The following is a 26,352-nucleotide window of genomic DNA, read 5'->3' on the forward strand; positions in this document are numbered from 1 at the left end:
TCTAGATCATCCAATTGTTGAAGACTCCAGGAAACAGAAGCCATTAGCTTTTCTTGTATGAAAATAACCCCCAGATAAGCAGGGCATACATGCATGCACTGGGAGTTGTGTTTCTAGAAATGAGAATGAGCAGCACTGAGTCATCTGAACTTCCTTGTCCAGTTCCTTGTGAAGGACAGACTTTTTTGTGAACCAGGTCAGAAGTCAGTATTTCTAGAGTCTTAGAAGGATTTAAACCCAACTTTGACCTCAGCAACAAATTCACTAACAGGGATAGACAGTAATGAGACGAATCAGTCCAAATTACAAAAGGTTGGCCAAATTATAAAGAATTAGAAAGCTCATTGTAAGGATTATCAGCTAGCTTCCCTGCTTGCCTTATATTCAGGGAAATGGGAGATAATTTTGCTTAGGTGCTCTCCTTTTGTTCCCCTACGGTTTTTAGGCAGCTTTTTTTGATCACCCAGGGCCACAAAGGTCCTTTCTTCCTGCATTTCCTCATGTTGTTAGAGATTTACTCATGTATAGACTGTAAACTCACTGGGGGCCAGAATTACCTGATTCATTTCTGCCCCTGCATAAAGCTGAACACATAGCAGATGGTCATTAGCTATCTTTTGGGCTGATTCTCTAATTCTTCCATTATTCCTTTAAAGTCTGGTTTAGGAGATGATGATTTCAATCCTTTAAGAACTTGTTGTCCTGGACATCCTCTACTTAGCAATTCTTGCTTGGTACCAATGGAGACAAGATTTGGCTCCTTCTTTCACCAATGCCTCTCCATGTCCTCAGGGTCTTATCTGCAGTCTTTCATTTTTCTCTGGCTTTTGGTCCTCTAGAGACCAGAATGTTTTATGGCACCAGTGCAGAGAATGTTGAATTTAGAGTCAAGAAGCCCTTACTAGCTGTGTGACTGCTGGAAAGTCATTTAAATCCTCATAGCATTATTGTTATTCATGGAGGTATTGGTGGTGATCTATGGGCATGCAATAATACACATATATAATACATGTGATATATCATATTAATCATATATTAGGTACCTTATAAACCTGAAACTCTATGTAGATGTTTACTATTAATTATTATAATAAATATTTTAGTAAATACCTTTAACATATGCATATTTACTTATTTTAAAATTATAAATATGTACTAATAAGTATGTACATTATAAAACTTCAATAAGAAATTCAAAATTAGATTACAAAATAGTATTTTCACCTGTTTTGCTGTTGTTTCCTTACTTTTTTTTCTTTCTCATTTTTTTCCTTTTTCATTTGATTTTTCTTGTTCAGCATGATAAATGTGGAAATAGGTTTAGAAGAATTGCACATGTTTAACCTATATTGGATTACTTGCTGTCTAAAGGAGGATGGAGAAAAAATATGGAACACAAAGGTTTTCAAGGATGAATGTTGAAAACCATCTTTGCATGTATTTTGAAAATAAAAATCTATTATCAAAAATTTTAAAGAAAATAGAAATTTAAAAGATCTTACAATCAAAAGAGAATCATTGTTAGTTATTGAGCAGGAGAGTAACATGGGCAGATCTTAGCTTTTGGAAATCAGTTTGGCAACTGGGAGAAGATGTGAAGATTTAGTCTGAAACAGGTATAGTTTAAAGGAGAGGTGATCAGGTCCTGAACTAGTATGATGGCTGTGTGACTAGAGAGAAGGGACAGATGTAGAGTCCACAGTGACTGCTTCATAATTAGAATAAGATAAAATTTCTCTTTTCTTTCATTCCATTTTTCTGCCCCCACCCCATGTTCCTCCATTTTCCCAACTAGCATACTCTATAGATCTGTGTCTATCTCTGCTAGTACAAAACATGGACATTCATGGGTTAAAATGTCCCAGTTGGTGCCTCAGTTTCTGTGGTTTTATACTTTAGAAAGACTCTTTCTGGAAGGATATTATGTTTCCCCCTTTTCTCAGTCTCCCCATTTGACTTTTTGGTGTTGTAATTGGTAAGGACTCAAACTCTTAAGAAAAGATGGCTTCAGATCAGTAATAATGAGAGAAATGAAAATCAAAATTACTCTGAGATTTCACCTTATGCTATTGGTGAATTGGTAATTATGAGAAAAAAAGGAAAATAGTATCTTAAGTATTGCAGGATCAATCAATCAATAAGCATTTATTAAGCAACTGCTCTGTGCCAGGCACTGTGCTAAGTGTTTGGATTACAAAAAGAGTCAAAAACCAACCTTGTTCTCAAAGAGCAGGAACACTAAAGTTTTATTGAGGAAGCTGGGAATCAGTCTATACTGGAAAGCAATTTAAATTATGATTTTTTTATTTTAAAAAAAGGTGACCAAAATGTCCATGCTTTTTGACTCAAATACCTCACTGTCAAGCATGTACTCCCAAAGAATGATCTCAAGCACAAAAAAGAGTTCTTGGAAGAACTTAAAAAGGATATTATAAATTAGAGAAATCAAGAAAAAAAAATAAAAGCAATCCAAAAAAAATTATGAAAAGAAAGTCAATCAATGGGAAATAGAGAATCAAAAACTTAAGTAAAAAGCCAATTTCTTGAAAATTAAAATTGGGCAAGGGAAAACTAATGATGGTCTAAAATGCCAAGAAGTCATAAAACAAAATCAAAACAATGAAAAAAAAATAGAAGAGAAAATAAAACATCTTATAAGAAAAGCAACTGATCTAGAGAACAGATCAAGGAGAAATAATTTAAGACTCATTGGGCTACCTGAATATTATTATTTTAAAAAGAATCCTGATATGATGTTATAAGAAATTATCAAGGAAAATTGCCCTGAAGTTCTAGAATAAGAGGGAAAAGTAGAAATAGGAAAAACCCATGATCACTACCTGAAAGAGATATCAGGAAGAAAACTTACATGAATATAATAGCCAAAATTCAAAGTTTTCAGGTTAAGAAGAAAATCAAAGCAACAACAAAACAAAAACAATTTAAATATCATGAAGCTACAATAAGTATTACACAAGATCTAGAGGCTACTATGTTAAAGAACTGTATAGGTCTTGGAATACTATATTCCACAGAGCAAAAGAGTTAGTTACAATCAAGGGTAACTTAGTCAATAAAGTTAAGTATAATGCTGAATGGAAAAAATGGATATATAATGAACTCAAAGACTTTCAGCTTTTTGTAAGGGAAAATGCAACAATTATAAGGTGAGCATTAATGATCAATTATCAGGGACTCAATAAGCTCAAATTGTTTATATGTGTGAAAATTTTAGTAGTACTCTTAGGATTGTCATTTTAATTTAGGTAGTTTGAAAGAAAGGTATGGATTGAAATGAGTATGATGATACGATTCAGAAAAAAATAATGTAGGGAGAGATAAAAAGAGGTAATTATCTCACGAAAATGAGGCATAAAAGAAAAAAACTGATGCAGAAGAAGCAGAAGAGTGAATAGTGCTAGAACCTTACTCTCAGTGGAAATAGGTTAAAGAGGAACAATACACATACATCTATGTATATGTATAATATCTATATCTATCTATCTATCTATCTATCTATATATATATATATAGAACGGTACAAAAATCTAAATTCAGAAAGAAATAGGAGGGTAAAGGGATAGAGTGGGGGAGGGAATAAGGATGGGTAGATTAAAGAATAAGCGGACAAGGTGGTAAGTAGAAGTAAAGCAGAGGAGTGAAGAAGGATAGTATAAGAAGGAGTAAAAGGGAAAATAAGAAGGAGTAAAATACACAACAAGTAATTGTAATTTAGAATGTGAATGAGACAAATTTGCTTATATAACAGAAATGGATAACAGATTGAAAATTTGATCTCAACAATATTTAAAATACCTAGAGAGTAAATAATATCTAAGCATATATTTGCCAAACTATATGAATATAAATATAAATTACTTTTTATGCAAATAAACTTAGTTCTAAATAGTTAAAGTAATATTCATTGTTCATGGGTAGATAAAGTTTTTAGTTGTTTTGGGCTGGAAAATTATTTCATCCTTTCTTTTTGTTGGCTCTGCTGCTCCAGAATTCATTTTAAGGCATGATTTTAAAATTGTTTGGATGGAAATTTGGAAGAGCTCAGGTGAGTCCCTGTCTTTACTCTTCCACCTTGGCTCCATTCTCAATTCATTGATTTTTTTAAAAAGTTTAATTAATATCTTCTGTCCTCACTATCACCTACATTTCCCAACATATTTCTCTCCCTTTCCTACCAGACAACTGTTCCTTATGCTAAAGAATAAAAAAGAGGGGGAAAAATTCAGCAAAACTGACCCACAAAGTAACCAAGTCTTTTTCAATAAGCAGTATACCTCTAAAAAGGAAGGAAGGAGGTATTCTCATGTCTTATTTAGGTCCAAGTTTGGTCATTATAATTTTACAACACTCAGTTTTGATTTTATTGTCTCTGTTGTTCATTTATCATTATATCATTATTGTCATTGTTCATACTGTTTCCCAGACTTGTCATTTTATAAATAGAGAAACTAAGGACCAGAATAGGGAAGAGGCTAGTCTATGGTTAACGAACAAAATAGCATTAAAGATGAGTTTATGAACCTTGGTTAATAAGCAAGGTGAATTAGATATGGTAATATAGTGAGGCAAATTTGGTTTTAAAAATATCACTAAGATTTGATGGATGAGACTCATGAATTAGATTGATAAGTATGTGCTTTACTCAGGGCAGTTAGGTGGAAGAGAAGAAGAATTTTAAATTGCTTTAGGTTTGCAAAATATTTCCCAAACATTATTTCATTTTATCCTCAAGAAAACTCTGAGAATGATGAGGGAAGCTAAGGATAGTAAGGGTTATTTTTTCATAAATTATATTGTGACCAAAAAGGAGGTCTATTCCTCTTCTAATCCTTCTGTAATGAAGGAATAAAACTGATGTTTGGAGTAAATAACATGATAATAATTGAAGTCAGTAAAGGAAGAGCTTCTCAGGTCTTACAATATTTCTATTTCTCTATTAAAGATAAGAACTGGAAAGGACAGGACAAATAATGACCAAATGAGAGGTTGACATATGCCATAAGTAAGTAGAGTAAGAGCACCCAGCTGTTCTATCAAATGAGTTCAAGTCATCTGGCCCAGAGAAACAACATACTAAAAGAAGAGATAGTTGTGATTACAGAACCACTTCTATGATTCCTGAAAGACTGTGGAGAAAGACAAGGTATCATAGAATTGGAGATAGACAAATAACTCATAAATGAAGATATTGAAATCTGTAAATTATAGACTATTAAATTTATCTTGATTCCTGACAAAATTCTAGATGGTATTATTAAAGAAATGACTAGTGATGACCTTGAAAAGGAAGAATAGCATCCATCAAAATCAGGTCATGCTGGATAAAACTTATTTCCTTTTTTGTCATGGTTACTAAATTGGTTGATTGGGGAAATGATAGAGTTAGCCTAGATTTAACAACATCTTTGAAATCATCTCATGTTATTTCATGGAAATAATGAATGGACTGAATATTTGCACAACTAGGCAAGTTTCCATCTTTTGCTTCACTTGCAGAGTTACAACATGGAATCTTTGGATACTACAATTTATAATTAGTGTTTTTATAATGCTTTACGATTTGCCAAGAGCATTAAAAATATTTTTTTCGTTTGATTTTCATAGCAGCTCTGGAAGGTTGGTACTATTATTATTTCCATCTTACAGATGAAGAGGTTAAGTGACTTTCTTGGGATCATGCAACTAGTAACTATCTGAGACCAGTTGTGAATTTATGTTTTTCTGAGTCCAAGTCCAGTGCTTTATCCACTTTTGAGAAAAAAGAGAAGTGCTGGTTTAGTCTATGGCCAGATTGGTCAAATGGGTATATTCAAAGAGCAATCATTAATGGTTTATGTAAACCTTTAAAGGAGGTCTCCAGGGCAGTTTCCCAAGCAGTATCACTGACTTGGGTAAAGGCATAGGCAAAGCAAATTTGCTGCTGACCTCAATCTGGGAGAGATGACAAAATAAGGATTCAGAAAGATCTTAATAGGGCAGAACCATAGACTGGATCTAAAAGATGAATTAGGGATAAATGTAAAGTCTTATGTTTGGGTTTAAAGATTCACCCATACGGGTATGTCTAGATTGTAACTTGTCTGAAAAAAAAATTCAATGGTTTTTAAGGACTGCAAACTCAATCAATATGCCAGAAGGATAATATGGCACCTAAGAAAAGCTAAGAGGCTTACCTTCCAGGAGGAGGGCAGCTAAATGGGTATAGCTGATAGACTGGCTTTGGAATCAGGAAGATTGTTCTTCATGAATTCAAATCAGCCTCAGATACTCAGATTCCTGGCAAGTCACTTAACCCTGCTTACCTCAGTTTCTACATTTATAAAATGAACTGGAGAAGGAAATAGCAAATCACTCCAAAATCTTTGCCTTGAAAAAACCTAAACGGAATCACAAAGAGCCAGACATGACTGAAAAACAGCTAAACTGAGCAAGAGTTCTGGTAATATTGACCAGATCATGCCCCATCTGAAGTACTATGATCAGTTTTGTGAGCCACATTTTTGGGAAGAATATTGATGAACCAGACAGTATTCAAAGCAGCACAATCAGGATGGAGAAGGTTCTCTAGCCAATGATATCATATAGTCTTTGAGAAGTGAGCCTATGTCACATGAGGATCATTCAAAGGAAATATGGATTCCTAACAATGTCAACCAACAAACATTTATTAAACACTTGCTATGTGCCAGTCACTATGCTAAACTCTGGGAATACAAAGAAAGATAAAAGACATCCCCAGCCCTCCAGAAGATCACAATTTAATTGGAGAGACACCAAGCAAACAAACATGTACAAACAAGCCATATATAGGATACATAGGAAATAATTATCAGGAGGAAGGCACTAGAATTAAAAGGGAACTTAGTGACTTAGAGTCCTCAGAAAACCATAGCACACCCTCTCTGTTCCGGGTAGCTGGAGGGCAACAGAAAGGAGACAAAGTTTGGGACCTGGGTGTTTCCAAAGATTGTCCATCACACCTTCCTTCTCAATCTCCCCACCCAGCCCTGCCAGTCAAGAATTCAAACTATCCAGAAGTGTTTGAAAAGGGATTGTGCAGAACCCAAAGTCCTAACTCTGTCTGAAGTATTGAAGAATGATCGAAAATGAAGTCAGACCAGATTTCCTGCCAACCCCAGGGCAGGGCAGAGGTGAAGAGAGGGCAGAATTTGGGTCTCAAATACAAATGAATATTCTGGAACTTGACTATCCATGCTAATGATGCAGAAAGGGGGAGGAAGTTAATGAGGGAAGAGATGATATGGATGATACAAAAAAATTAAATAATGGATAATATAAAATTATTTTTATTTTAAAAGGTATACTATAAATATATGTTCTTGATTAGATTTGGATTAGTTACTCTCCTTACAAGGATTAATTTATCTTGCCCAAGGTGAGTGAAGAGTGAGTGGGAGAGGACTCGAGTGAAAGTCATCTCTGAAGAATTTTTGAGAGATATCCCCAACATTCTGGTAATACATTAATGTCACTAATGTTCCCAGACACTCTACCTTGATTTTGTCATAATGATGATCTCCAAGCACTTATTAATCATTAGGATGGATGGAAGAAAGCAAGTTGTTCAGGGATGTAGTTCCCATCACATAATAGCAAAATTAAGTAAGGCATAGGGAAGTAGCTGGCTGGAGATGCCCCCTCCCCTACTTGTGTTTTCTTTGGGGATCATCCCAGGTTACTCCCTCAGCAGGTGTGTGTGCCTATTCTATGGCTTACTCTGTCACAGTCAGTGGATATCAGTTGCAGCCTAATCCATTTCTTGCCAAAAGAAAACTGGGTGTTCAGCATTTTTGAAAGGTATTGAAACAAGTATTATTCTGATGACCTTTGGTCTTTATAATCCATTTCCTGACTTTAAGATTTTTCACAAGGCTGTCCCCCATACCTGGAAGAATCCCTCTCCTCATCCGCTTGGGTTTCATCAAGGCTTAGTTCAGATGCTGCCTTCTCCATGAAGTCTTTCCTGATTTCCCTAGTTAGTGTTTTCTCTTTTCTCAAATTCCTACTCACAGGACAGTTTTCCAGTAGAATGGAAGCTCCTTGAGGTCAGGGACCCCGTTTCCCCTTTTATCTTTGCATTCCCAATGTAAAGCACTATACATCATCACAGAGTTATTGTCATTGTTGTTTGGTTGTTTTCAATTGTGTCCAACTCTTCATGACTCCATCTGGGTTTTTTTTTTTGGCAAGGTAGGTGTTAAATTAAAGCTTTACTTAATTAAAATGGAATTGAGCTGTTCAAGGTCATTTAGCGAATTAGAGGCAGAATCCAGGTCTTCCTACTTGCAGATCAGTGCTCTTTCTGCTGCATAAACACAAGGCTTTGTGGCAGTTCTTTGGGAAGGTAGAAGGGGAAACCTAGGATCTTTGGGGTGACCAGAAACCTCCCTGAAAAGAAGAAGGGGACAGAGGAATTTCCCCTTTTTTATGCCCTGGACAATGGGGACAACTTTATGGAATCCAAGAACTAAACTGGAGCTCACTTCAGGGAAGGGACCCCAGCACTGGAGGGACTGGTTGGCTTCAGAGCTTGCTCCAGGCATCTCTATCTCTTCGGGGCAAAAGAATAGTCAGCTCACCTTGGATGTGATCCAGAGAGATGGACCCACTCAGTGTGACCCAAAGGGAGGGCAAAAAAAATCCACAACACCTTCTCCGTGTTATTTCCTGAACTCCCCAATCAGTAACGTTTGTTTTCTCCTCAATTATCTTGTATCATCATAGTCCTCTGAGGTCTCCAAAATTCTGTTTTGAGATTCCAGGGCCCCTGAAGATCAAGGGCTCTGAACCTCAAAGATCTGGAACAGGATTACTCACTCCAGGCAATCAATGTCAACACAAGATCCCAAGGAACCAAGATTTAGCTTCAGTGTCACAAACAAGCAAGAGAGTGCAGTGGACAGTTTTGAGCTTAGCATCAGGAAGAGTTCAAATCCTTTCTCAAGTTAGTAGGTAGAGATGGGATGGAAAGAGGAAAATGTGTTCCCTGGATGAGGAATGGCAAAGGCAAAAAGCTGGAGAGCAGGGAACAATTCAAAGCCCAGTTTGACTAGATCAGAATAAGAGGGATGAGGCTGGCGATGTATGTTGGTACCATACATTTGTGGAAGTATTTTATGGAATATTTTGAACCCTAGGCTAAGGGGTTTGTGTTTCATTCCTAGACAACTCAGTACTGCTTATATGGAACTGCTTGAAGGCTTTTCAGCATGGAAATTATATCATCAGACCTGTACATTAGGAATATCACCTTAACAGTTTGTGAGAAAAATTCACAGCAGGAAGGGTATAGAAGTATTTCTATTGAAATAGAAAGAATGAAGACCTGAATTAGATGATCTCAGGGAAAGAGGGGATGGATGGGAAAGTTTTTGAAGATTTAGAATCAATTAAGGAAGGACTGGCAATTAGTTAGATAAGGGGTGGAGAGATGAGGACCAAAGGCACTGAGGGACAGGGAAAAGTTGAAGCAGTATCTTCATTTTCAAGCTTGGGAAACTATGAGAATTGTCATCAATAGAAAAGGGAAATCCCACCAGGTGTAGTAGGGTGGAAGCTCTGGGATCTAGGACTCCAGCTCTTAGCTATTCCCACCCTTCCACATATCAAAAGGAAACTCATGCCAGGAAAGGGCAAAACCTTGGCTACTGTCCCTGAAACCTCATAATAGCATATTCCCCCAGCTAACTGTGAATTTTCTCAGAGTAGGCAGGAGCTGTCTCTTTTAATTCCCCAAGGATATGTGATATCCTTAGCTGGGCATGTGTGAACTGACTCAAACACCCATAAAAGAAAAATTGGAGACGAGAGCTAATAAGAAAAATGTAAGATGATCCCCCTTCCTAAAACCAGTCAACTCTGGGCCAGGGACTATTAATCTGGGATATAGTCCATGGATAGATTTTAGATGGGCTTTGAAGCTTTAGCCTCCTTCGCTTTCTTTCTTCCCCAGTGTACCTGAGCACATGGAGAAACTCAGTGCTAAGTGATGGATCGCTCTTTTGGACAAGTCAATTATTTCTATTATAAATGAAAATAAGGGAAAGATCACTGAGCGACACAGATCAGGACAGGAGACTTTGCCACAGTTTAGGATCACTTCCAATTTCAGCATCTTATCCCTGCCTCATTCAGTAGGGGCTTTAATAAACATTTTTCAATGTTGAATTTTCAGTTTGTGAAATGATTTCATATCTGAGTCTCATAACAGATTATGAGGAACTCATGGCAAGGATTATTATCTTCATTTTACACATCAGGAAACTGAGGCCCAGAGAGGGGGAAACAAAGAGGGTGGGGAATTTGTTCACAATCATAGGATTGCTAGGAGGCACTGCCAGTACTAGAATCTAGGTCTTCTGGCTCATTGAACTGAAAAAGAAGGGCACTGGACTATCATCCAGAAGAGTTCAGGTTCCAGTGTTGGCTCATTCATGGGATCTTGGACAACTACATTTGTTTTTTCAGAAAGGATGGGGATGGAGTATGCTGGACCTGTACCATCATGAGTACAGGGAGCTCCAGGTAAAGAAATTCCCTCTATCATGTTGTCCACCTAAGTATTGCATAATTTACAGTCTTATGAGAGTTGCCTTGGGGCATTAATGGTCAAACCAACAACATGCATATAGTAAAAATTGAAAATGCAAATAGAAGCAAAAAGATAATTCTAAAACCCTCAAAGAACTTACCTTCTAATGAAGAAAGGCAATACATAAAAAGAAACTGAGGGAAATGGAGATACACAGGAGTATGGTTAAGAAAAAAGTCTGGAGAAGTTAAGAGTAGGTCCAGAGAGATCTGAAAAGAGTAAATGTGGCTGCTCTGAGTCCTTCCTGCAAAAGGATTCCAGGAGGAAGTGACCAATCAGAAGAACCATAGTGTTGAAGGATCTTCTAGGGTGAGAAGAGTGCTGGGAAGTGGTAGAGAAAGGAAGTTAACTGATTTATCCAAAGTATATGTCAAAAGTGAGAATTGAATTCAGATGTCCTTGTTTCTGAAGTCAGCTCAGAAATAGCTCGGTGACACTGCCTCTGTCTACAAAATAGGATCCATAATACTTTATTCCATGTGCCAGAAAAACCTGTCATGAAATTCAAACCTGAAATCTAAACTTTTCCCATCCCACATTTCCAAGTTTGAAATTCTATCCGTGTTTTTGGGAGAGAGATAGATAATTGTGGTTGAATGACTTGCCCAGGGTCACACAACCAATAAGTGTTAAGTATCTAAGGTGGGATTTGAACTCACTGACTCCAGGACTATTTCTCTATCCACTGTGCCATTTAGCTGTCTCAAGTCTACCCAATTTTAAGGTTCGGTTTAAAGACTATCTCCCCTGACAGGACTCTTTTGGATTCCAGCGGAATGGAAACTCCTTGATGTCCTTTTAGAAAAGTCACTCAATATACATAGCAATAAATATCAGATATAGGACAGCTATTTATTTCTCTACCACAAAGAATATAATTTAAACAGGAAATGATAATCGATCACAAAGGATTCTCAGGAACCCTTAAACAGGTACAGAACGTACAGAAGGCTTTCAAAGGTCTCATAGAAATCCATAGTTAAACAGATATAGAAATATATGTTGCTCATTATGCTTATTGCAATCATCCAGGAGTAAAGACTCTCAGTAAACTTGTGCAACTGCTAGACAGATTTCACCTCCATTTCAACCTGTACTAAGTATGAATTCCAGATCCAGTTTTGGCCAGTTGGGTCAAGGATTAAGCTTATAGCTTCCAGGATGGTCCCATCCATGGGATCCATCATCCCTTTGTCTAAGAAATATTGCTTTTGCAAGAAACACCTTCCAAGCTTCTGTCAGCTCTTAAAATTTTGAACTCAGGAGGTAGCCACCAGGGCTAGAAAGATCCATCACAGGATCAGAAAAAAGAACATATTAGAAAAGTTAGTCAAGGAATTGAATTCCATTCTCAGGCTCATCTTGGCAAGCACATGTGCCATATGTGAGTAGCTGCCATGGAGAGGTAGGACAAAGAAATTCCCTCCTTCCCATTGAGAAGTCCAGGGCAAAGCTGTTGCAGTCATATATTGCAAAGAGCTGAAGAGACCACAAGTAGTTGTTTTTCCTTTTAAAGCCTACTGAATGGATCTCCTTCTGGAAGTAGGCAATACTTTTTTGACGTTGCCCTCCCCTCCCCATAACAGGGTCCAAGGTACCAGCCTGTCCTTTATCATAGGGCCATATTTTGGCTCCAGCTCTAAACATGGATTGACCTCCTTCATCCCCTGAATGCAAGTTAGCAGGACTAATAAAGGATTGCTACATCATCCCAAAACACAAGTCCATTCATTACCACTAGAGCATATATGGCCCACATACCCATACCTGCTTTTGGTGATGGTTCCAATATAGCAGGCTAAGGGGGTCTCTCCAATTACCCACAAATGATACATTTGTGTCTAAATACGCTTCCTCCTACTAAATAGTAAGATTTCTGGAGAAAATAGTGTACCATTTTGGACTCTTTCATAGTTCTAGCACCATATTGACACTGATTGCACCTGAATGGCTTAGTGCATAGAGCACTGGGTCTGGAATTAGAAAGACTTAAGTTAAAATTCAGTCTTAGACAATTACTGTGTGACCCTGGACATATCACTTAACCCTATTTGCCTCAGTTTCCTTATCTGTAAAATGAACTTGAGAAGGAAATGGCAAACCATTCCACAATCCCAAATGAGGTCATGATGAGTTGGATACAACTGAACAACTTTATTGTAATGAATCATTATTGTTAATTAAAGCAATATTGAAAATAAGGTGAATTAAACTAGTTGAATTAAAGCAGTTGATTTAAATGGAATCAAGATCAAACCCTTTGGTTCATTTGAGCTATTCAGCAACCTTTGGTTAATTGCCTATGATGTGCAAGACCCTGTCGGATGATAGGGATACAAAAGCAAAAATTTAATAATCCATTTGCTCAATGAACTTATATATGTATACACAGATAAATTGGTGGATCTGTCAGGAAGATCTAAGTTCTAATCCAGTCTTAAATATTTACTGTGTGACTTGGGCAACTCACTTAGCATCTCGGAATCTCAGTGTCCTGACCTATAAAATAGGGACAATAGTAGCACCTCTCAGGATTATTGCAAGAATAAAACGAGATGATATTTGTAAAGAGCTTTGCAAGCCTTAATGTATTATATCAGTTCTAGCTATTATTATTATTCTATTACATGATATCAGTTAGGTGGAAGTGTAGAAATGTATAGATCAAAGTGCAATAAGGAAATCTGAGGAGAGAAAGACCACTAATAACTAGGAAGATAACAGGAGGTCTTTAGTGTTAAATTGAACCTACTCTTTGAGAATGGACTTCAATCCAATGTAATTCAATAAACTTTTTCTAAGTGCTTACTTTATGCTAACACTGGGGATAAATGAAATTATTCCTGCCTTCAAAAAGCTTGTGTTCTGCTGGAGGAAACAACATATAAGCAGATAAGTCAAAATAAAATATACAGAAAATAAATACAAAACAATAAATATGAAGTAATTGGTGAAAGAGTAAAATCAACAGAAGAAACCTAGAAAGGCCTTGTTGAGGAGGTAGTACTTAAGCTAAATCTTGAAGAGAGCAAGGAATTCAATTCAGTTCAGTTCAGCAAATAGATTTATTAAGCATCTTCTATAAGAGGCAAAAGACAATTCCTGTCCTTAAGAAGCTTACAATTTAATCTAATCCCAGGAGATGGCAATGAGGATGGAGAGGAGTGGAAGTGAAGGAAATCCTATGCAGAAGCAAAGAGACAGGAGAGGGTATGGTAGGTATACACTAGCAAGTACATAAGTTTGACCAAAATCTACAATGTATCAAGGGAAACAATGTGAAGTCAGATTGGACAGCTAAATTAGGCTAGACACAGACCTTGAAGGACTTTCAAGGCCAAACCAAGGAGTTTGTACCAACTGTTTTCTGGAAGTAAAGAGGGAATCCCTGAAACTCCTTGAACAACAGGGTTGACATAGTCAAAACCATGCTTTAAGAATATCAATGTGGAAGCCATATAGGGAATAATATATTGGAGTTATATTGAAGAAGGATTTAATTCTACAAATAGGAAGACGAGATTATTGACTGAGTCCTCAGCCTCTTTGATGCTGATGACAAGTTGCAGCAATTCATGGTCACTTTTGTTCCCCTGGCTTAGAGCAATGGCAGGGTGGAATCATGGAGCCATAGAATGTCAGAGTTTGACAAGAATTCAGACATTTATCTCATACATGACCAAGGCTGTCCCTAGGGAGGGAAGCCCCCTGGGAGTCACAAAAGTCTATAGAAGCAGTGGCTTGGCTGAGTGTCCTTGGATAGAAGGATAGATGACATTATCAGCCCCAGAAAGCAGTGTGCCCAAGCCCTGGGCATGGCTGTCTGGCCTGGTTCTGCCCCAGTTTCTTTCCTTTTGAAAAGAACCCTCCCAGGCAACTGATGCCAGGAGAGACTCGGAGAACCAGTTCCCCCTGGAGGAAAAAGGTGCTGACCTTTGCTGAGCCCAAGCTTGGCTCTCCTGGCACTTCCAGGATGGAACCCTTCAGCCAGGTAGACCCCCCCACCTTGACCCCAGGTCTCTTAGCTTTGTTTGCTACTACAAATAGTGTTGATAAAAACATTTCTGATTATTTCACAGGGGGATTAGATAATATTCTGAAAGTTGGGAATGAGACCCTGAGTCTGAGATGATTCAGTTCTCATATCTACCCCTGGTACCTAACACACACACATACACACACACACACACACACACACACACACACACACACACACCTGCCTCTAGCTCTCCATGTGACCTTGGGGGAACTACTTCCCATCTCTGAATTTCATCTGTCAAATAGAAGAATGGATAAATAATCCTCAAGGCCCCTTACAATCATCCCATTCTATGTTCTGAGTTTATAAAACAAGAATGACGATGGCAAATAGATCCAATTCAGTCTTCCAGCTCTGATCCTCCCTGAGCCCAGATGAAGAATTCCAGACCCTTATCCCTGGCCCTCACAGCCTCTCATCTTTTCTCAAGGGTGAGCAGGGTGACAAATCACAAAAACTGATGTTAAAGGATAGGAATAGACAACTGGGGACCAGCTGGACTAACTCTCTCAGGATCTATTCAATAGAAATAAAACTAGGATGTGTCCAAAATAATTCTAATGTGACCTGGAATTCTAAAATTAGTGCTTCCCTCACAGACTCTTCAATTCAATTCAGCATTTCTGGAAATCTTCCCACAAGTCTGTGGGCAGTTCAGTCTTTCCTGTCCTGGTTCACTTTGGAAGAGGGAATGGCTAAGTTAGCCACTCACACCTTCTCGGCACAGATTAGTTGACAGTTGGGTATAAGGGTAGCTATGAAGGGCCAAGATGCATGGGAGTGGGGAGGGGAAAGGTAGGAAAGTTCTCTTCCATCAGTTTTTATGGGAGCTGAGGGTATATCTGAAGGGCAAAGTTGGGAACCTCTCTATTTATTTATTTATTATTTATCTTGTCATCTATTTATTTTATTTATCATTTATGTGTTTATATATTTATTTTATTGATTACTTATCTATCATTTTATTTGTTGTGTTTATTATTTACTTATTTTGTTATTTATTGTTTATTTATTATTTATTATATTATCCTTTTTCTTTCTCCAGAATCATTTTCCCTTCCTGTCTCACTTGGGCCTTAACCCTGTCACTGCCCAAACCATTTACCTCCCAAGGGTTGTACAAGTGCAAGTCCAAGGAGCCAACAACACTTTTTTTAAACAAACAGCAAGTGATTCTGCCCTTACAGAATCCAGGTGGGAGTATTACTATTTCTCCTATCATAGGATGACCCCTTCTAAATTCTCTGGAAGGTGGAGCTTCAGGTCAAGGCTGGGCCAGGGGAGGAGCTGCTGAGATCTAACCACATTCCTCCTTCCTGGACATAAAAGGTGCTGCAGTTTTGGCCAGGTACCCACCTGGCTTACCAGGAACCCAAGGGGAGGTGTCCAGACCTGCCTTCAGCTCCAACAGACAGGTTGGTGATGTGCTGTTGTCCCCAGGGGGAAGTAACTTTCTTTGGGTGAATGATGGTTCTTGGAAGCATGATGGTAGAAATCTCTTTCTAGATTTAGTTCCCACCAAATAGGTTTTAATTTATCCTCCACCGTATTTAGTCTTTCTCTGGGCACTGTAGGAAAGATCATAAGATATCCTCAGGAATCTCTTGAAGTTTAAAGAGAACCAATTAGAACTCCATTGTGTGCTAGAGTCATGGAGGTCAGAGCAAGTGCAGATCCTGGAAGTAGACTACAAAATCTTTCTAGATAGGACGAGATGATCAGGATCAGATGATCAGGATGGGAAACTCTGATAATTCCTTTCCATGGACTACTCTATCTCTATGTTAAGCAAGTTACTTAATATCTCTAAGCCTTTGTTTTACTTACCTGAAAATTAAGGAGATGGACTCCGAGACCTGTACATCCCTTTCCACTTATAATTATATGATCCTAGTATTTAAACAAGAGGAGGCAGATTCCAGGCAAAAGTGACCTGAGTAGAAAGTCAGAGTTGGCGAGGAAGGATGCATATCCAAGGCCACAAATTAGGAAGGAGAAGGCAGTTAGCACAGGAGAATCATGTCAAGGGAGATGGGCTCAGATGCCTCCTCTAAAAGACTAAACATTGGGTTGGTTATTATATGTGAGGAATTAGACATTCCCTCTCCAGACAAATGGGAGAATGAAATAAGCATTTATTTATTCCCTACTGTGTACCAAGCAGGTATTGTGCTCAGTGAGTTGATTCTCAAAACAACCCAGGAAGTTGGGTACCGTTATTATCCCCCCATCCCCTTTACAGTTGAGAAATCTGAGGCAAACAGAGGTTGTCACCCCTGGGATCTTCTGAGATCACCTAGCTACTAAGTACCTGAGGCCAGATTTGGGTTCTTCCTGACTTCAGACCCCGTACTCTATCTACTGCATCTAGCTGTCTGAAAAAAAAGCCATCAAGATATCCCCCAAATTCCCCATAGTCCCCTGGAGGTAACTTCACCATAACTGGGGCCATAGAAGTCTGAGAAATGGAAAAGCACGATAATCCAAAGGAAACCTGCTGTAATCCAACAGCCTTTAATTTGGGGAGCCAGCAAAACCAAGAGCTTCGTTTTTTCTTCTGCCCCACCCCATAAAAAGAAAACTGGAAGAAAAATCCCAGAAGGTCTGGGACCATATTCAAACTGGGAAGGATCATGGGCTGGACTGTGGATAGAAATGAATTTCTCCTGATATTCTTCCAGGTGCTGAAACCCAGATACCATGTGGGAGACAAAGGGGTCACTGCTGGCCCTGGTTTCTATGGCCATGTGGCTCCTTGGCGGTGAGTCCTCTGGGGACTGGGGAGTGGGAAGTGGATATGGGACAGTTGGGAGGATATGTGCATATGGAGAGGGTAGAATTACCCATTTCTGATCCCACCCTTCTCTGTTCTCCTCGACTACCCCCATAGGTCCCCCAGGAGCAGAGGCCCTGAATTCGGTAAGTTTATTTATTCCACCATCTCCTGTATTACCCCAGATGTTTAAACAGATGTGAACCAGATGTAGAACGTGGGAATCACTAATGTCACTAGGGATAGTGCTGGAGCCAGCAAGGTAGAGAGCTGCCTATAATACTTAACTAGGTAAATACTCTTGTGCCTGTCTATGGTAGAAAAAGCCCTGAAGCCCTGAATCATGAGTTCTGGTTTCCTGAGCCTGGTTCTGTCCCGGCTGAGGGCTGGCCCTGCACAACCTTAAACTGATCATTTAATGTCTTTGTATCTCAGTGGTTCTATTGGTAAATTAGATAAAATCCTTGGCTGACTCCCCTTCACAAAATTAAGAGAACTTCAGAGATCAAAGATGAAAGAAGATTTAGGCATTTATCCTTTCACTCAATCATCACCTTTTTATTGAGCAACTCTATACTTTAATAGTGGATTCTTTCTAAAAATGAGGATGAGTCTTCAGGGGTTTGAAATAGCTCTCTTTCCGTGACTTAACTGCTCTCTCTCAATCATGGAAGTAAAGCTCTAAGGGACAATGTCTTCTCATTCCTTTACTGACACTTAGTTTTCTCTTTCCTTTTCCCCCCAGTGTCCAGTTCTCCCCATATGTAAGTCAATCTTGTATTGAGTGGAAGGACTCATGGGTTGGGAATCTCTCTCTTCTCCTAACCTCCAGAACCTGGGCTAGAGATCCCTAGGAAGATGATGGGAAGAAATGGGATTGGGGGAGTGATAACAAGAGGAGACAAACGCAAAGTGGGAGGGGGACAAGTAAATATATCTTGGGAATATATCTTCTCCTGCCCTACTGTTCCCCTCATCTTCACCTACCCCTATGCAACTCTATACCAATCCCAGCCTTCCAGGCTCTTTCACTGATGCTTTAAGGCCTATTTTTCCTGCAGCTCCAACTTACTGTGCACCAGTAAACAGGTAAGATATAGAACTCTTGAGGTTCAGGGGACAGAAAAGATTCTTTCTGGGAAAGAGAAACCCTTATAGATGGGGGCAGCGGGTAATGGTTTAAGGCTTGATTGCTTTGGGAGTCTCTGGGAACAAGATTTTCCAGGAGACAGGTACAGAACATGGGGAGCATGCAGGCTGAGATTGCTCCTCTTTCAGTTTCCTGTAAAAACTGTTTCCTTGCAGTGCTAATGTGACTGTGCCTTCTGACCAGGAAGCTCTGTGTACAGCCTTTACTCTGCCTCAGTTTGCCTGTGCTAAGGTAAGGAGACCCTATGTTGTGATGACAGTTTGGGAAAGATGTGATTTCCATCTTAAACTTCCTATTTCCATTCATTCACTCATTCCTTTCTCCTTTATTCATCCATCCATTCAATAAATACTCCTTTGTGTCTGCTATATGGGAAGCTCTGTATTGGTCCATTCTACAGGGAAATAGATGAATAAGTCAGGGCCCTTGCCCTCAGTAAACTTACTATTTACCATGTGAATAAAGTGTGTGCCCAAATAACTGGGGTACAGCACAGGATGTGAGTAGTACAGGAAAGAAGAACAGGAAGCATTTCATGAAGGAGGGGTCACCTGAGGGGGGACTTGAAAACTAGATAGGATTTCCATAGCCAGAGGAAGGGAGGGAGAAAAGAAAAACCAACCTAAGTACATCATTCAACAGCATGAGAAAAATCTAGATATGTTTAAGAAACCATCCCAAGCTCCGTAATGTCCACTCTCAGCAGAGCATGAATCTGACCTCAAGCCAGCTTGCTGCAATTCTGAGCTGCCACATCACGGGGCCGGCTGCGGCCCTGGACCAGAATGCCTTCCTGCTGCTCTTCCACCAGGTCAGCGTGGAGACCCTCCGCGCTGCCCTGAATCACATCAGTGTGCAGGTAATGGCCCCTCCCCTTCGGCCCCATGAACAGCAACCTCTTAGGACCCTGTAAGCTCATTCTTCTTGACAGGGCTGCCAAGGATTGGGGTGGGGGTCCATGACACCTTCCATCCCACCTACTTCTGGCTTGAGCTCTCTCTGCTTAACTTCCTCATTATACAGATTGACAGTGCCCGGATCCCTGCGGATACCAAGCAGCTCATCCTGACAGCAGCGTGGGATGTGGCCAAGACTGACTCCCAGGCCAGAAGCGCAGGCTTCTTGGCGTCCTGGTTCGGGGAGACGCTCCATGCCTTCCTCCCAACCATAGACCTTGGCATCCTAGAGTGCCTGAGCCAGATGCCCATCCAGTGTGATGGACTGGCTGCCATGTAAGGGTTAGCCCTCCCAACCTGCTCCCCAAAGTCCCAGTCCAGAGATTCCCGGTCTTATTCCCTCTCCCCAACCCAAACCAATCTGTACCCCAAACCCTGTTCCATCTCCAGGCTCAAGAACCTTTTCATTTTTATCTTTTTCTGCTTTTCTTCAGATAAGATGCATCTTGGTCAGACTAAATCATTTGCTGTCCCTTGTCCTCATCCTGCTCCCTCCCACCTTTCTGCTTTCCCATTCCCTTCACCTCAGATGTTTCCTCCCCTATCTCTGCCTCTTAATAACTCCTTATGCTTATATGTCTTATACCTTATACAGCCCTTAAGGTTGGTAAATCACTTTCCTCATAACAGCTTGTGAAGCAGCCAGTGCAAACATTAATAATCCTCATTTTATAGATGAGGAAATGGAAGCTTTGGAGAGGTTAAAAGAGGCTCATGGCCAAGTGCCTAGCTCATAAATGCCACAACTGACGTCCAAACCCCAATCTCCTGACTCCACTATCAGTGTTCATTCCCCATGCCACTGTTTTTTTAATTAATTAATTTTTAATATTCATTTTTAAATTTAATTCCCTCAGCTCCTCTCTTATACGTTGAGAAGGCAAGCCATAAAACATATTTACATATTGGCCATGTTGCCCCCCAAAAAAAACCATAATGAATCAAGAAAAGTAAAGAAAAGGGGGGGGGAATATGCTTCAATCTCATGCTACCTGCTGAAATCTTTCTCTTCCGTGAAGTTCTCACCTTCTTCTCTGAAGCCTTCCCTGATAGTCCCTCACCCCTTCCCCATCCTCCAGGAGCAAAAAAATGGTCTCTTCTTTCTCAGATTTCTCATAGCCTATTGTCTGACTCTCTCCCACACATTTGTCACATTGTATTCCATATTAAGCTATTTAATTTCTCTGAGCTTGAATTTGTTCATCTCTAAAAGGAGAATAATAATAATGAGAAGCCGACAAACAGAATATAGACAGAATAGAGAAAGAGAGAATATAGAAAAAGACCTTTGTAAATCTTAAAGCAGTTTATTTGTTGACTAAAAGTATAGTTATTCCAGAATGTCTTATCATCCCCATTAGATTGCACATTTCTTAGGAAGAATTGAAATTTTGGCTTCAGTTTTATCCTCTATAAAACAGAGGAAAAATTTAAGAACCATAACTTTCCAAAGTGGGAAGAATTTTAGCAAGAGTCTGCTCTGACCCCCTCATTCTGATGTCATTGAGATTCTTTTCTGTGCAGAGTCCAGGCCTTGGACAGTGTGTATCCCAGTATGGACAGCAGCACACAGTGGGCAGTTGCCAGTTGGATCAAACGCTTCCTGACCATTTTTGGTGAGTGGCGCAGTCCCCCAAAGAGCCCCCTTTCCTCAGGCTGAAGAGTCGGAAGATAGCACGCACATCTCTTGTGCCTTTTTTCAGAATGCCCCAAGAGTTCTTCCAATGAGTGGGTCAGGGTCAACTGGAGACGCTTCCAAAACCACGTTTCCTATGCTGAGCTGGTGGGCACCTGGCGAGCCTTTAATGGGGTGAGTCTGCTTCAGGGTAGTGCTAACATGGATTAGAGGCGGAGCGCCGGACGTCCTCACACCTGACATACTTTTGTGCCCTATGTTATGTTTTCTCTTCTCCCCTCTCCAGGCAGATGCCCTGAGTGCCTTGACCGGCCCACAGCTGGCACAGTTTACCACCAGCCAGAATGCCTTGGCCAATGTCACCCTGGCCCATCAACTGTTCCAGCTTCTGAACCGCAGTGACATCCACTTCACTGAAGCCTTCCTGGAATCCTTTCCTAGTGCTCTCCAAAACACTGCAGAGTCCAAGGCTTTGCTGGAGGTCCTGCTGCATAAACTGGCTTACAACCTCCCTGATCTCTGCTCACCCACCCTCAAGCGCTGGTTTCAAGAGCTGCTGGTGGGTCTTCTGCCTGCCTTGGACATGGAACTGCTCAAGCTGCTGCCCACCCAGGTGGGCTGTACAGACTTCCAAGCCATGTGAGTTCCTCTCTGCCCCTCACCCCCATTACCAGCAGTAGCAATACCTTCCTATTTATCACATTTTCCTGTGGGGAAGGGGAGGCAGAACCTATTACTGCTAGAAAAACATGCTCAGAAGGACTTAGTCACTCATTAAAAGTCTCAGTGAATCAGTGGCACTGGCCTAGTACACGCATCCAGCCTTTTCTGGGGATCCTCGGTGTGCTTGGAGCACAGATAATTCACGGTCACTATGATCCCAGGCTGGGGGGTCAGGAAGACCGAGCTGGACCTTACTCTGAGGTCAGTCACAATATGGGAGGAAACAGAGAACAGACCTGAGAACTTCCCTCAGGGAACTCACAATTTAGAAAGAGAAAATGGGCCTTCCTGGCAAAATCAAGAAAAACAGACCTAAGTCCAGACTTTGGGGAGCTCTCAGCCTGAGTGACAAGGAGAGAGATCTGAGCCTTGCCTCCTTAGACTCTGCCCTGGGCTTTCTGAGGGTCCCACTCTGCTCTGTTCTCTGTGCCAAAAGGTGATCTCTCACTCAGGTACAAGGGCCTTGACCTTGTGCATGCTGTCCTGGCCCCATCCACCCAGCAGGCAGTGTTTCAGGCCAGGAAGAACTACCTGATACAACAAGCTTCCAAAGAAGGTGATGGGGGACTGGGCAATGAGAGATGCTCTCTGTTTTTTCCTTTGATTTCTACTCATCTGATTCTTCTCTCTATTTCTATTTCTAGTCCTCCCCCCCTCTCTTTCTCTCTCTCTTTTTTTCTCTCTCTTTCTATCTCTCTTTCCCTGTGTGTGTCTCTGTCTCTCCCCCTTTCTGTCTGTCTGTCTCTATCCCTCCCTCCTTCTTTCTTTTACTTTCTCCCTCTTTCCCTCTCTCCCCCTCTCTCTCCTTCTTCCTGTCTCTATCTTTGTCTCTGTCTCTCTCTGTTTCTCTGTCTTTCTGTCTCTGTCTCTATCTCTCTCCTCCCCCACATACTGAGCCTCCCCTAAGTCTCTTTTCTACTGATTCTTGTCCTCTAATTGTCCTGCTAATTTCCCATGATGATCCTTCTCATTCCTCCCTTTATGTCTCCCCCTTCTATATCTCCTCCTAACATTCCCATAGATCCAATCACTTTCCCCCCTGCAATCCTTCTACAGGTTCTGCATGTACATTCTCCTCTGCCAACAGTCGCATCTGGCTCCAAGACAACTTCGGCCTTTCCAGTGTGCTAGCCACCTACGGTGACTTCCTACAGCTAAACCCAGGCTTCAAAGGGGTGAGCTGGGAGAGCTAGGAGATAGTCTCCCCCATCTCTGACCCATGATGAGAACTGCAAGCCAGGGCACACATAGAGAAACCAAGGAGCTTATTCTGCTTGTGTTTGCTCTTTGTGTACCATGGCTCATCAAGGACCATTGCCATCACTTAAATAAAGAAACACTAATTAATTAAAATTCAGAGGTGCTAAAATGAGTATAGTCTTCCAATTGGATGATCCTCTGGTCTGAAGTAGGAGTCATGGCTCTGAAGAAAGAGCTTCTTTTCTTTCTTTTCTTTTTCTTCCCATCCCCCAAACACAGACCCTATAGACATTGCCTCCATGTTGCTAACTGAGCTTTCAACTTCCCTTTACCTGCCTGTAGTTTGAGGTGACAGACCTACTCACAGCCACCCAGCTTGGGGAACTACTGGTCTCCTCCAACATCCTCATGGACACCACCAAGGCAGATGCCGAATCAAATGCCCTCAAAGTGATTGAAACCTTTCAACAGAGGAATATTTCTGAGCTACAAATCTTCCTTCAGACTGTGACTTCTTTGGCTATTCAGGTGAACTCTTAAAGCTTGTCTAAGTAGTTGTAGTTAAGGGCAAGGAGCCAATCAGATCTAAGTATTTCTGACTCCACTTTCTTGGAACTCAAGATTGTTCTCTTCCCCCCTCCCCATTTTTACTGATGATTTGTTATAGTAATTTCATTTCCAAATATACACTCTCCCTTATCCTTTCCTGGGGAGTCATCATTTGTTACAAAACAAATTTAAAAGAAAAAGGAGGAGAAAGAAGAGGGAAAGGAGGAGGAGGAAGAGGAGGAGGAGGAGGAGAAGGAAAAGGAAGAGAAGGAGGAGGAGGAGGAGGAGGAGGAGGAGGAGGAGGAGGAGGAGGAGGAGGAGGAGGAGGAGGAGGAGGAGGAGGAGGAGGAGGAGGAGGAAGGGTGGGGAAAAAACGTTTAGCAAAACTAACCAAAATGTTAATCACAGAAGACACTGGTCCACATCCATAGTCCCCTCACCTCTGAAAAATGAAGAGGAAGCTTCATTTTCTTATTTCTTATTGGGACAAACCTTAGTCATTATAATAATACAATAATCAGTTTTTTGGTTTTGTTGTTATTTCATTTGAATTGTTTTAGTCATATTTGTTGATATTCTTTATCCACTTTGCATCAGTTCATAAATTTTCTCAGGCTTCTCTATCATTCCAAATTAATTTCCAAATTGAGTGGACCAATTCACAACTCTACCAACAGTACCTGTCTTTCCACAGTCCCTCCAATACTATTTCCCCTTTTTGTTATCTTTATCAGTTTGCCAGGGAGCAAGCAAAACCTTAGAGTTGCTTTAATTTGAATTTATTTTATCAAGGAATAAAGTCTTTCAAATGGTTGTCAATACTTTGCCATTCTTCTTCCTGAAACTTTATTCACATTCTTTGATTACTTATTCATGTTTTCCTTCTTTTTTTAGAAAAACATTACAGCCATCGCCAATGCCAGAGTGGGCAGAGCAATCCTCACAGGCATCTTCCAAGTCCTGAAAGTAGAATTACCCTCTATGAATCCAGCCAACATTGAAGCTTGGTTTGGTGGAAACTTGACCTTGTACCTATCATATATCACTTCCAGAGAGTTGACCATCCTACCCCCAGTTACCAGCTGCCAACAGCTGCAGGCCATGTGAGTATTTTCCCTCTTTCTCTCTTCCTTATCCTCTGTCCTTGAGGACTCCAATGGGCTGGGCTGGCTACTAAACACTGAGAGAAGTTGGAGGTTCACATCTGTGACATCTCAGAGGGAGCAGAGGAGGGAACTAGCCATTGTCCCCCAAATCCTAGATATTAATCAATCAATGAACATTTGTTACATACCAGACAAAAATGAATCAGAGCTTGTCCTCAAGGAGTTTATATTCTTTGAGGTGTTAGAACTAGCAGGGCCCCTGGGAGATGGATACAGAGGGAGATTCTAACTTACCCACACTGGCCCTTACAGATACATACATTTTACACAGCAAATACCTGTTTTTATGATTCACCTCCACCTTTCTCTTCCTCCCATAGTGTCAAGGGCATGGATTTAGCTTTTGACCAGATGGGCACAGACTCCAGAAGTGATGTGGCCCGATGGGTGGTAGGAGTCATCCCGAGCCTTGGTGAGTGTCTTTTCCACCAAGTAGGCTCCTAACTGAGGACTCTTTCTTTCCAGGCTGCATTACTTTGGTGGGTTCTTGATTTGTATACTACAGATGGACACTGAAGTAGGAATTGCTCTTTCTCTGGACAGAAACTATGTAGGGAAGGGAGCAATCTATTTTAGACCCTGGGCCCTAGGAGAAAGACCAAGGTGTTAACCAGAGATTGGGTCCCTTAAGTCCAACAGATTATCCTTCCCCCACCCCCATCAGCTTTCAGAATTCCCTGAACTCACAGGTTATGTAGCTTGCATAGATCACTTCTTTTCTCTAGCCCCTGATTCCCTAACCAGGGAAAAGAGAAAGAAAGACAGAGATACAGAAAGAAAGAGAGTCATAGAGAGAGACAGACAGATAGATAACAGAGACAGACAGACAGAGATAGAGACAGAGAGTATTTATGTGAAATGTGTGTGATGGCTGTGGTTTTGGAGGAAAGAGCAAAAATATTTTTTAGCACTAATTTTTTTTAATTCTTAGTTCTTGTCCCTACCATGGACATTGCCTATTGTCTCAACCTTCAAAGCAAATGTTGAACCTATAATGAATGGGGAATTTAACTCAGTATATTACTACTCACTCAATCAATATCTAACCAAGATTTTCAAATGTCTATCTACTCATAGAATGGTCTGCTAACATCTTTTATGACAAAGAAAGTGAAGGAAATAAAATTATAGTGGCTTCCTGGAGGAGGTATCATTGAATTACTTTAAAATATAGGGAAGACATGGAGTACTATGGGCAAAAAAAAATTATTTTGTTCAAGAGACACAAGCTGTGTGAAGACTTGAAGGTGATGGAGTTGAAACTGCTTTCTAGAAAGGGCAAAGGAGTATTTCTAACAGCAAAGGGAAAGGAAAGTTGAAAGATCCTCTTGGTCTCAGAGAAAAAGCATAGCACTGTACATTTTTGTACTGAGATTCCCCTCATGGACCACTGGTCCTCCCTCTCACTATTTCTAGGATGCAAAATCTCAGGAGATGGACTAGACCACACCTTCTGGAGATTCAAGACCATCGTGAACATCACTGACCTTGTTGCCATTGATCAGAACTTTGATGTGGTAAGGATGG

The 26,352-nt window shown here is 40.4% G+C and overlaps 1 protein-coding gene across 1 annotated transcript in view; it reads left to right on the forward strand.

The window, feature by feature from the left end:
* Window positions 1-21,259: 21,259 nt before the first annotated feature.
* The window catches only part of LOC141550064 (uncharacterized), a 33,745-nt gene continuing 28,652 nt past the window's right edge, over window positions 21,260-26,352 (forward strand). The window contains exons 1-8 of the mRNA XM_074280277.1: window positions 21,260-21,361; window positions 21,474-21,826; window positions 22,363-22,466; window positions 22,967-23,085; window positions 23,453-23,638; window positions 24,554-24,762; window positions 25,146-25,237; window positions 26,242-26,342. Coding sequence (XP_074136378.1) covers window positions 21,771-21,826; window positions 22,363-22,466; window positions 22,967-23,085; window positions 23,453-23,638; window positions 24,554-24,762; window positions 25,146-25,237; window positions 26,242-26,342 — 867 coding nt within the window. The 5' untranslated portion in view covers window positions 21,260-21,361; window positions 21,474-21,770. The remainder of the gene's footprint in view (window positions 21,362-21,473; window positions 21,827-22,362; window positions 22,467-22,966; window positions 23,086-23,452; window positions 23,639-24,553; window positions 24,763-25,145; window positions 25,238-26,241; window positions 26,343-26,352) is intronic.

Source organism: Sminthopsis crassicaudata, chromosome 1 (assembly GCF_048593235.1).
Source record: "Sminthopsis crassicaudata isolate SCR6 chromosome 1, ASM4859323v1, whole genome shotgun sequence".
In the NCBI taxonomy this organism is placed as follows: domain Eukaryota; kingdom Metazoa; phylum Chordata; class Mammalia; order Dasyuromorphia; family Dasyuridae; genus Sminthopsis; species Sminthopsis crassicaudata.